General features: G+C 55.6%; 1 protein-coding gene across 2 annotated transcripts in view; it reads right to left on the bottom strand.

The window, feature by feature from the left end:
* Positions 1-764: 764 nt before the first annotated feature.
* The window catches only part of PPFIA4 (PTPRF interacting protein alpha 4), a gene marked incomplete at both ends in the record, with an annotated part of 33,760 nt that continues 22,771 nt past the window's right edge, over positions 765-11,753 (bottom strand). Inside the window, 13 exons of one of the 2 annotated variants that reach the window (XM_082494359.1) lie at positions 765-823; positions 2,620-2,797; positions 3,659-3,727; positions 3,954-4,129; positions 4,791-4,888; positions 5,785-5,960; positions 6,909-6,935; positions 8,122-8,184; positions 9,148-9,348; positions 9,794-9,875; positions 10,117-10,210; positions 10,833-10,996; positions 11,164-11,297. In XM_082494359.1, the coding sequence (XP_082350485.1) occupies positions 765-823; positions 2,620-2,797; positions 3,659-3,727; positions 3,954-4,129; positions 4,791-4,888; positions 5,785-5,960; positions 6,909-6,935; positions 8,122-8,184; positions 9,148-9,348; positions 9,794-9,875; positions 10,117-10,210; positions 10,833-10,996; positions 11,164-11,297 (1,521 nt within the window). The remainder of the gene's footprint in view (positions 824-2,619; positions 2,798-3,658; positions 3,728-3,953; positions 4,130-4,790; positions 4,889-5,784; positions 5,961-6,908; positions 6,936-8,121; positions 8,185-9,147; positions 9,349-9,793; positions 9,876-10,116; positions 10,211-10,832; positions 10,997-11,163; positions 11,298-11,753) is intronic. The other variant, XM_082494360.1, reaches the window with a different exon arrangement.

Below are 11,753 nucleotides of genomic sequence, written 5' to 3'. Positions count from 1 at the left end.
CCTTCCTGACCCGGGGAGCCCCGAACTGGACACAGCGCTCCAGATGTGGCCTCCCCGGGGCAGAGCAGAGGGGGGGTGTGACCTCCCTCCACCTGCTGGCCACGCTCTGCTTGATGCCCCCCAGGATGCCATTGGCCTTCTTGGCCACCAGGGCACATTGCTGGCTCATGGTCCTCCTGTTGGCCACCAGGACTCCCAGGTCCCTTTCCGCAGAGCTGCTCTCCAGGAGGTCAGCCCCCAACCTGTACTGGTGCATGGTGTTATCCCTCCCCAGGTGCAGTACCCTACACTTGCCCTTGTTGAACTTCATAAGGTTCCTCTCCACCCAACTCTCCAGCCGGCCCAGGTCACGCTGTATGGCGGCACAGCCTTCCGGCGTGTCAGCCACCCCTCCCAGTGTTGGGTCATCAGCAAACTTGCTGATTGTATGCTCTATCCCTTCAATGAATGGCATCCTGGGGTCCTCCGTGGAGCTGTCTGTCCAAGGACTGGACAAACCGTATGTGGTTGGGATGCTGAGCATCCCTTCTGCATCATCTCAGGGTCCTGTGAGCCCCAGGCAGCAGCGGGCTGTTCTCTCACCACTGAGGTCTCCATGGTCCTCCATGGCAATGCAAACCTGGGTGAAGGCAGACACCCTGCCTGGGTGATGCCGGGCAGAGGACACGAGGCCTCATGTTCTCCTCTCGGTCCTCATCCAGCTCCGAGGCCTCGGTCCTCCTCGCACTTACCCAGAGCCGGGCTGGTTCCCGTCACGCTGACCCTCAGCAGGAGTATGTCCGGACCGTGGAGGTCTCCAGCCTTGGCGACCCAGAGGCACCAACTGGAAATGAGTCCAAGAGCAGAATGTGCAATTAGCGATTGCTCCAATTAGCCCTCGGCATCCCACCAAAACATTTATTAGGCAGCATCTGTGCACTGAAGCCACGGGAAGATGAGGGTCAAAGGAAGAGGGCCGTTTGGCCACCTCGGATGCTCCCAAGGCTTCAGGGTTATTTGGAAAGTTGCTGCTTGCCATCCCTACTTTTGGTCAGCGAGCTCCTTGCTACCCGTGTCTGGGCACTGTCACACCTATGGATTTTGTCCTGGGTTTCATTGTCCTCAATTGCAGCTTCCAGGGATGGGGACGGGGAGGGGGGGAAAGGTCAAGCAGAAGTTTGACCCAAACCGCTGGACGGAAAGCTGCGAAATTTGAGCACATCTGGAGACAGGAGGAGAGCTGAGCCCAGGGATCGGAGCCGGAAGGTGAAAGCACAAGTTTTTAATTCGCATTCGGTCATTTCTGAGCCTGCCGAAGTCAGCTCCGACCACCGGGGACGTGGCAGGCGGCTTGGGACAGTGGCACTGGGGTGCCTGGTCCGGGGGACAAACTGGGATGAGCCGGCTGGAGCCTGTGCCTCCCTACAGCTTTGGAAGGGACCAAGATAACTTGTAGAAAGGAGTCGCGCGGTGGCGGGGCAGAGCCTGGGCCACGCGTGCTCAGCTAAAACCTGGCAGCCAGCAGCGGGGGCAGCGTGTCGGAGCAGGTCCCTGCCTGCCCTCGGACTGGACCGAGCTGGTTAATTCAGTCCTTTTGGGAATGGTTTCCAAAAGGTGGGATGGACCGGACTGACCCAGACGGGGCCACTGCTTCCCGACACCCCCCCGACACGACCCCAACAGGCTCTGACCTGGATGCCAAACCCGGGGGGGTCGGGGGGGGGAGGTGACGCATATCCCCATTTCATGCCCCCATCCAGCCCTCTCCCTCGTCCCGTGTCCTGGTTGGAGCGACACAGCACTAATTTGTCTTCTAATGCTTGGGAAAACTGCACTTTTAGAAGGCTCTAGGGTCTGAATTTGTGAAAATATTTACTTTCGAGCCAGCTATGGTGTGCGGGTTTCAAGGTCTCAGCGTTTTTGAGCTCAGCGGGTGCGGGGATGAGAAGCGAGACCCGGGCACTTGACCCAAGGTGGCCAACAGGGTTATTTCATACCATGAACAGCACATTCCATAGAAATTAGGAAGTTTGCTGAGGAGTTCTCTCTCTTCTATGATAGCTGCCATCCTGAGAACTCCTTGCCCCGGTGCCGGAGCCCTGAGCCCTTCCCTTCCTCCCAAAGCCGCAGCGCTCACAGGGTCCAACATTTGCTGTCCCCTGCTGGAAGTGCACAGCTTCTACGGAGAGAATGGGCTGAGCATAATCTTTTTCTGTTTTATATTGGTATTGGGATCAATATTGGTTCTTTAGTGTTATTAATATTAATTATCTAGTCTTATTCTATTAAATCGGTTCATATTTCAACCCTCAGGTTTCCTTGTTTTTTCCCTGATTCCCCAAGGGGTCACTGGGTAATAGAATAATTGTCTAAACAACAATAAATTGTTATGGGTTTTTCAAACCATAACATCCCAGCAGTTCGAAACAAAGAAATCACACAGCAGACCAGAGTCCGAAATCACCCGCCTGAAAAAAACATTTACAGCAGACAACGGTTCAAGGATCACACGGATTCAGCATCGCAGGTGACCGGCAAACCTCTCTCCCTCTCCTCTCCCGGTGGCACCTCATTCCCCATATGCGCCAGGAGGTCCGAGCAGGGGTAGGAGAGGACCTCGGGGAGAAGGGGCGGACGTACCTTCCGGGGGCATTTTCTTGGCAGGGGCGGACGGAGGGGGCAGGGGCACCAGGCTGGTGACGCGGAAGCCGGCGGGCAGCGTCTCGGCCGAGCCGCTGAGCATGTTGATGCTGTGGACGTCTCGCGGGCGGAAGCGTTTTCGCCAGGAGGGGGTTCGACGGAAGGTCTTGTCGTCACCCTGGGGGGGAAGAGCAGGTTACGGGCCCGGCAGCAGCGGCAGCAGGACCTTGTGCCTCTGTGAGATACCAGCACCGCGTCCACCTAACTAAGGGTGTGTCTGTACGCGGACACCAACTCAAACAGTACAGAAGTGTATGACCAAATTGGTCCAAGGACGTAGGAGACCTTTCCAGAATCCCATCACATAGGTTTCACCCTTTCCAGCTTGCCTCTCTCTTCTCTCCAGCCTGCCTGCAGAGACGCCTTGGAGACATCAACACACAAGCCCCAGCAAAGACCTCAAGGGATGCATCTAACCTCAGCCAGATAAGGGCATCTGGAAGTTTGTGCTTCTCTCTGTGCTCTAAAAAGAGCCCTGACTGGCTCTGCTACCGTACCTCATGGAGGAAAGCCATACGTAGGAGAGATCTAGATGAATTCCCACCTTCAGTGACTCAACGCGAACGGCTTTCTGGCTGCCTAATGGGGCATCTCCAACCCACCAGCTTTACCCGCCGCAGATGTGTCATGCCCACAACATCCGTGACTCTAAAAGGCAATATTGAAGCAGCCGGCAAGGAAAGCCAGGTGAGTCTACTTGAAATTCAGCCCCCCCCCCCGAGCGCAAGGCTAGAAATGACACACGAGACTCTACCTCACCTGCCTCCGCAGCCTGCCAGCACATTCCTCACAGCCATGTCTAATCGTTTTAGTTTATTCCACCGATACCGCTCACGCGACTGCTCTATAGAGAGTTTGCGATGCGCTATTTGACACCACTGGACGGGGAGGGATAGAGCAGAGGTCCCGTCTCTCCTGTTTGCTCGCACAAGAACAGGGGCTCGGCGTTATCGGGACATGGGAGAGGTTTTGTACTCACATCGTCCAGCCTCCGATCCGTGCCCAAGGCGAGCAGGTTGTTGAACTCCCTCTCCAGCACTTGTCGAGCCTGAAAAGAACATCAAATGAGCGTTCCCCGTCGGTGGGAACACTTCCCAGCACAAACCCCCATCCCAGGAAAACCTGAGAATGACAAGAGAAAAAGCCGTCTGAGCGCTCTGCTTTGAAAGGCAGAGTTGAGTTGGTGGGACTGGTGGAGTCACACTGCAGCCGTGCCCCCCCCCCTCCCCCCCGCTGGCCACTCTCCGCTCATCCCCCAAGGATGCTGCTCTCACCTGCGTGTTCTGCGTGGGGATTTGCAACACGAGCGCCAGACTGTTGTGGTCGAAGTTTTCATCGAGGGCCAGGAGCGCCCCGTGCACCCCGCTCTCGACGAGGTTGTTGGCATACTCGCGAAGCCCGATGGACTGGATCCAGTGAATGACCTGGTCGTTGGTCCACACCAACACGTCTGCAAAAGAGCAAGGGCACGTCTCGGAGCCAGCTCAATCCACGCTCTTGGTTGTGCAGGGACCTGACGGTGTCCTGAAGCCCTCTGGCACTGCCCCAGGCTGGTCCTGGGAGTCTCCTTTCCGAGCCAGCAGCAATACCGGGAGCGGAAGTGCCAGGAACAGCTCACTTCAATTGACCAAACTAAATGCTGAAATAACAGGCAGAAATCAACTGTGAAAATTAATCCTAAGAACCCACGGCTGCTGGTGTAATTAGGGGCATTATCAATAATGAGATGTAATCTAAGCAGCAGCCAGATGCAGAGGGAATCTCAGGACAGCCAACGAGGAAGGGAAGGCCGAGCAAGCTGCGGGGTGTCCTGAGCATCCGAAACGGGCAGGAGAAGCCGATCTGATGCTTGGACCGGATCTTTCCTGTCTTGACACCCTTCCTCCCGCCTCATGCCTGAATGGGGTAAGCTGCGTAAAGCCACTCGGAGCAATCTGTTGGGGAAATACCGTTCCCCATAGAGAACAGCCCTCCGGGCACGGCTGCTCACAAATAATGATTTTTCCCTACCGTGTTAAAAACAAGGGATAGGAGAGAGACCATCCCTGAGCATCTCTTGGGATGTTTTCCATCTCCTTTTCCAGACCTGGATCATGTATGTGGCTGCTGACCTTTGATTTCGTGTTGGGTCTCTTCTCTCCTCCTCTCGAGTTCTTTCCGGTCGTAGTTGAGCCTCTTCAGGCACATGATGCCGTACTGCAGACTGGTACTGCAAGGACATGAGATGTCACCCAACCCTCAAGAGGGCTCAGCATCGCAGGGCAAGTGGCTTGGAGGGACCTGCAGGGGGACCCGCTTCCCTACTTGCCCTCCATGTGCCCAAAGGATGCTTCAGTTCAGGGTTGGGTCAGCACAGACACAACCCAAAGGGAAGATCTTGGCCAGAAAACAGGGAACGTCCCTCGCCTCCATGGTAATTCCCCACTCCATCAGTTTTACTCTGTTCTACCTGCTTGAAAGCACAGGGATCTGAGCAATGATACTCCGAGCTCAGTGGCTGGGGAGAACCAGCCCATGGGAGCTGCTCTAGGCTGAAGGGTTCATCTCCAGAGCAGGGAGGGCCCTGGCAGGTCCATGGACACAGCCCCAAGGGTCGGGGTAGATGGTGGTACCCCATGGGCTGCGGTACTGCTCTGCCCACTCCAAAGCCATGCCATGATGTGTTCCCCCTGCATCCCTTCCGCTCTGCGTGCCAGAGAGAGGAATGCCTATGATTCTCACCACAACCATTCCTGGTCTGAGCTGACCACTGGTGGTCAGCAGACAAGGATGTTGGTGCTTGGGCAAGGTGGCTGGGATGGCATGTCTTCTCCAAGCTGGGCTGCTGGCAGATGACTGCTCTGCCTGCCAGTGGGAGATCGAGTGGGACAAGCCCTTTTTTTGCCTGTGGTTTGCTCCAGAGCCAGGAGAAGGTTTAGTCCTCTGCAATATTGCTCATTTGCCCATGAGCTGCCCCAGACCAGGTGGTTGAGTTTAGCCTAGAAGAGCCATCCTTCAGCACCAGGGATGGCCAAGACAGGGGAGAATCCCTCAAATTGCCCCATCCGCTCTCTGCTCCATGTGCAGAAACTGCATCCCAGGGACCTCCCAAAGGAGAGGACTCACCGGTGGAAGCTGTCCACCATCTTCAAGTGCACTCTGAGATCTTTCTTGGTGAGGTGGTCCAGCATCCGTGCATCGACGAGACACTCCATGAAGTAGCTGCGATACTGTGGGAGACCCAAGCTGGGCAACCACTCATTCCCAATCCACTCGTGGTTCATGTCACCATAGGCCAGTGTCTGTGGAGAAGCAAATGGAGAAGCTAGGGAGGAATCGGGACTTGGTGGAGCTGCAGACTCCTAGGAGACCAGTGACAGTTCAATGCTGCAGCCTGGGGGTCACTGTCCTGAAGATCAAACCTGGGCCAGAAGAGTTTAACCCTAGTTTGTACTGAAGGAGCTGGAGGAAACAGTCCTGTTGGCCATAGTCTGTGTCCTACTGATGTCCCCCAAGGAGACAAGGCAGTAGCCAAAAAGCAAGCACAAGGGATAGTTGGACTTTATGACCAGCTTCTTCTGGAAAAAACACATTCATGAAAGCCGAAATAACTAAATAAAAAAAGAGTTTTCAGTGCATTCCCAACTGATTTTTAAGAAGCTTAGAAATCACCAAAAGATCTACTTTATGACTCCAAAATAGAAAAAAAAAAAAGTCAGTTTTGGGCAGAAAAACATCCATTCACTTTCACTGTAAGCTGATTCTGGGCCCAAAACCAAAATACCCCCCCCCCCCAGAATAAAAGTAAAACATTTAAGAGTGATAAAACCAGAAGAGATGGATCCAAGCGGGACTCTTTCCTCCCCCCTTTTCAGATCATGAAAATGATCTACATCCTGAACTTGGGGCTAAAAAAAAAAAAAAAAAGGTGAAAACTGAATGCCTGTGCAGTTAGAAACCCGCCTCCCATGCAAGGTGGCTGGTCACTCTTAAGTTGGGGTTTTAACATGGGATCTGTGTCTTTCACAGAAGAAGCCACTCTGCCTGACGCAGAGAAGGATGCTCCTTGATGCAAGATCCCCAGAGAGAGCTCAGAGGAGCAACCACAGGGTGCAGGCTCAGACTCCAAGCAGGACTTGGCGAATATTGATGCCCCGAGCTCATCCCCCAGGTGCCCTGTGATGTCCAGCTCCCCCTCCCATAACCACCCCACGTACCGCCCGCGGAAAAAGTTGACACGGGGACCTCACCTGTGCCCAGCTGCCTTCCTCTGTGTCCTAAGCGTGACACATGCAGCATGTCAATAGAAAGGACAGGTAAAGTCAGTACCTGGCGGACCTGCACTGTGCCACGTGTGCTGAGCGCAGGACCCCTCGGCACGGTGTGACCCAGAGGGGACAGGGGTCGGTCTCACGGCTGCAAGGCTCGGGGAGCTCAGCCTTGTTGATGGGGTGCTGGGGACACCCCAACCCCGCTGGGCCCAGGTTTCACCCCATCTCTCAGTCAAGTAAGGAGGATATAGGACGAGGGGTTTCTCATGGGTCTTGGGCTGGAGATGGCCCAGACACGGGGGCTCATACATCTTTCTTGGGAAATATGGGTAGTCCTTGGGTCCCCCAAAGACAGATGGATGCAGAGAGAAACCCAAACTTCAGCTCATGGGTCACAAGCCCCAGAGGGGCTGCCTAAACCAATTTGCCAATTTTGTAGCTATTTTTTATCTTATCAACCTGCTCTGGTTTTGCTTAACCTCACAAAACCTGCCAAGGGAAAGTGTCACGTTCCTGCCGTAACTCTGAGCTCTCCGTCCCCAAAAGGCACCCACCAGTTACAGGTACCAGTTACGAGTCTGTGCTACTCGGTCAGCAGAAACAAGCTTCAATAAAATGCCTAATTCACACCACAAATCCAAACTGCTGCTCCTACGCTGAGACATGGACATGGGGTCCAGTTGCATGGCTACATGTCTCCAAAGGGGCCGGAGTTTTTGGGAGCACAGCCGCATCCCTCCAAGGGACGCCCAAGCTATCAGCCAGAGTGGTAGGGACAAGACAATGGAGACAATATTTGGGTGTGTTAAGGTCAACAGGAGGTTAGATGGTGACTCCTTTGGGTGCAGGAGAACCAATGTGGGACTCAATCTCATGCATCTATCTGACATGACTCTTGGTTTTTGTCTTTCCCTTCTTAACTCTAACTCACAACCAGCAGACAAGCTACTCTAGCCCCAGCAAAACCCACAGGGGCTTGGCAAAGGAAAATGCATCTGATGCTTTTAGGCCAGTTTTAGAAATTCTGGGGATATTAAAGGTTGAAAGACGGTTTCTAAACAGGTGCACGGTGCTGGCCAAGAGCTGACACATGAGACGCAGTAAAGATCTTCCCTCCTGGCGTTTAGCGCGTTAATGCACGCCTGGAGCTCAGCTCGGTAACCGATATGGCAGTGGGGCCGGCCAGCCTCACCGTCTTGGTGGAAGTCGCCATGTTCTCCATCTCCTCATGGGTGACCCAGACGTTTCCGGAGGACTGCAGGGAAAAGAGCAGAATGGTCAGGGAAAACCACTATGGAGCCATGGCCTCAGTTCCCAACCGCACTGGAAACAAGCCCAGCTCAGGCTTGTGGAGGATCAGGCCACCCTTGTGCTTGGAGCTGTACTGGGGAGATCCCACAGTGTCCTTGCAGCTTTGGCGGGTGGTACCCCACTGCTCGTGAGAACCCTGGGCTGTCCGTGCAGCCACAGAGAGCACAGCAAGGACCACTGGCCCTTCGGATGCCTTTATATGTTGGTGTTAAGCCCACGGAGTCTTTAGGCTTGTCTCTGACTGCTGTGACCCCAGCCACGGCCATCTGAGGGGACACAGCATGCTTGGGGCCCTCCCGCTGATTGCGTTTCTACAGATGTGTCTTGGCATTACTGGGGAACCGTTAATCCCTCAGGGGTTTTGAGGACCGGCATAAGACAATCCCTCCATGCGTTCCATGTCCTATCCAGGGCAAGGCTGGGATCTGCGTTTGCTTTGACTTGCCCCGGGAATTTCACATGGTCCCATTGTATTGAAATGATTGAGAAAATGGCCGTGCATAACCAAGTTGGCCCCGTAGATCCCACATGTGGTGTTTGGGTAGGATTTTAGCCTCTCCAGGACAGACAGTCCCTGAACTTTGCTCTTTGCAGGCTGCTCAGCAGGGTCAACCTCTTGCTGACAACCTCTGAGTGTGAAGACAAGAGCATCTGCTGGTGCCACAAGACAGCAAAGTGGCCAAAACCGATCTTTGTGCCCGAGGACACATGTCTGGTGGCTTGACTGGTCCATGAGGGCATGTCACCCCCTCTACGGCCAGGCTTGCCTGGGACACTGGGACTCCCTGGGGACTGATGGACCACTGTGGTCCCAAGGAGTCAGGGAAAGGGGGGAAACAAGCACGACGTCCTGCCCCATGGAGGGTCTGTCTGGGGGAAGAGCGGGTCTGTGGGATGGAGCACTTACCGTTCGTGAGGTGGGTGGTGCCGAGGGGCTCGTGAGCGAGACCATCTCCTGGATGGCCAGACGCAGCTTCAGGCGGTGCAGTGCATTGCTGATGCCGATCTCCCTCTGGATCTCAGTGTCAGACAGGGCCGACATGATGGCTCCACTCTTCACGTTGGCTCGGCAAGCGGCAACGTACCAGGCCGGCATCCCCACCCAGAGCTGCCAAAACAGGGCAAAGCCAGTGACTGCCCCGTTGAGGCATCCTAACGTCCTCTGGTAAGATCACGGCCGCCCTGTTTGAAGCTCAGTATCAAAGCTGGATACCCACATGGGGCTCCTTTTCAGTTTGTACCTTGCACGGACGACCTGTGGGCAGCCCAGCATCCCTCTATCTGATGGACACGGCACAGGGAAAGAGCACCCACTGAGCCTTTCAACTCAAAACTAAGGCGTGGGTTTGAGGAAAGCCCAAACCACAACTCTAAAGAACACGTGAGGGATCTGCTCCACTCCTCCAGGTTTTGCAGCCACCAACCACGCGCATGGACCAAGCATGGTGGGACTGCAGGGTGCCGTACCACTGCCGGGGGAGCACGCTACGGACCGACAGCGACCACAAAGCTGTTGGTGCATGGGGACAATGCACAGGCACGCTCTGCCTCACCTCCAGCCAGGAGACAACGGTGGGGCCATCCCAGTGAGCAAAGGGCAATCCTTTCCTCCGAGCTTCTTCCAGGAGTTCGTGCCTAGAAGGAACAGAAGCAGAAGAGTGATTTATGTGGGTTTGTGGGGAAGGGAGCAACTCTTGAAAGGGAAGAGACCACGGGCAGTAAGAACCAGCTGGGAACAAAGCAATAAGGGAGCTAAAAGGGCTCAAGAGAGGGTGAAGATGAGAAGCCTTTCCAGCAATTCCCAGCCCCGTGCCACGACTTCTCAGCCATCAGGCAGGACATTTTCTTGCTGGGGTAGGGAAAGAGGTTCACTCACTTCTTCCGCAGGCGCCGATCCTTCTCGGCCTGAGCACCCAGCTTGCCAAGTCCCAGAGGGTCCTGTATGCCCACTTCCATGTCGGTCAGCAGCACTGTTGGCCAAGCAAGACATCTTCGCATCAGTGTGATGTCCCGCAGGTTCGGTGCGGGCACTGTCACAGTCCCCATGCCAGGGTGTTGGGGACACACAATCGCAGCACAGGAGGTGACAGTCTTCATTTCCAACCCACCTCCCAGCCCCCCTGCATCCCTGGGAAGCCCAAGGGGATCCCCACCTGCCATCCCTCCCATTTCAAAATGCTCAACGTCAAAGCGGTAAAGGATTTAGGAGTGGAAAAGCAGCTCCTACCAAAGGGCTCTGCAAAATCAAGAAGGTCCCATAGGGAGGGAAGCACATTTGGGGACATTAGAGAGAAGATACAGTGATGGGGGGGGGGTGTCACTACCCTCACTGCAGCTCTTGCAGAGCATTACGACAGATGCTCAGGCCAGAAAGGACCGCGGGGCAGAAAGCACCAGCACCCAACTGCCCTGAGGCTGCAGGGAGCCCAGAGCCAGGGGCCCCAACATCCCCAAACCAGCAGGGGTGTCCCCGCTCCTCCGTCTATCACCCCAACGGCACCCCAAATCCAAGACTGTGCCAGGAGGCGTGCAGAGAGCCTGGCCCGAGAGGACGCCCGCCCGGCACGGATGGGAATAGGGCTGCTCACGGACCCTGCCCCGTGGCCCCTTCTCTGCTCAGCTGAATCAAGCGACCCTTCTCTTTTTTCCCGAACAAGCGCCCGATGGAGGATTTGATCCCCTTCCTCTTGGAGCCCTTGTGCAAGGAGTCCTGGCTGCTGTTGCTGCTGGGGTTGCTGGCCTGCTCCTCCAGCGAGCTGGGGATGGAGGAGGGAGAGGAACAGCAAAGCCTTTAGGTTATTCCCGAGCAGCGCATGAGCCATGGCAAACCCCAGCCCAGCCCACAATCCCACTCTTGCCCCGTGTAAATCCTCAAACCAACAGAGGAGGCACTGGGGTGAGACCCAAAAAGTGCTCCACATACCTCTTCCCATCCTCCTGGCTTAGCGCAGGGTGGCCCAGCTTCTCCAGCCGCAACGTCCTGGGTGAGGACGGGGGGGACGTCTCACATTTGATGGTGGTTTTATCCTCCCGGCTTTCATCCCGAGCTGCAGGCGACTGAACAAGCAGAGAAGGCATGAGGCTGGGCGGCCAAAGCCCAGCTCCATCCTTGCCCTGCTGCCTGCCTCTCTCTTGCTCCATGGAGGCATGGCCAAAAGAGCCACCAGGGCCCTGAGGCTTTGCCACGCTCCAGGATTGGCCTGAACTAGAGCTCTGGCAATGGCTCGAGATGCCCAAGCAGATGGGGAGGACGTGGCCGTATGGCCAAGATCCTGGGAACAGGAGGAGAGAGGATGCAGCCCCATGGTCCAGGTAAGGGTGTGGGGACAGAAGCTGCTGGCCCTCAGCAGAGGGCTCTGAGGAGCACAGATGGGAATGTCCCCAGAGGGGACACACAATATTTGAGGACCTAGTGGCTTTCTGAACCTCCCCATGTCCTGCCAGACCCCCCAGGCTGCCAGCGGGCACACCTCCAAGGACCTTACGGGATCCCCATGATCCTCCTGCTGAATC

The sequence above is a fragment of the Vanellus vanellus genome (assembly GCF_965231255.1).
Source record: "Vanellus vanellus genome assembly, chromosome: 23".
NCBI classification, from domain to species: Eukaryota; Metazoa; Chordata; class Aves; order Charadriiformes; family Charadriidae; genus Vanellus; species Vanellus vanellus.
This window is presented reverse-complemented; position numbering and strand designations above follow the sequence as displayed.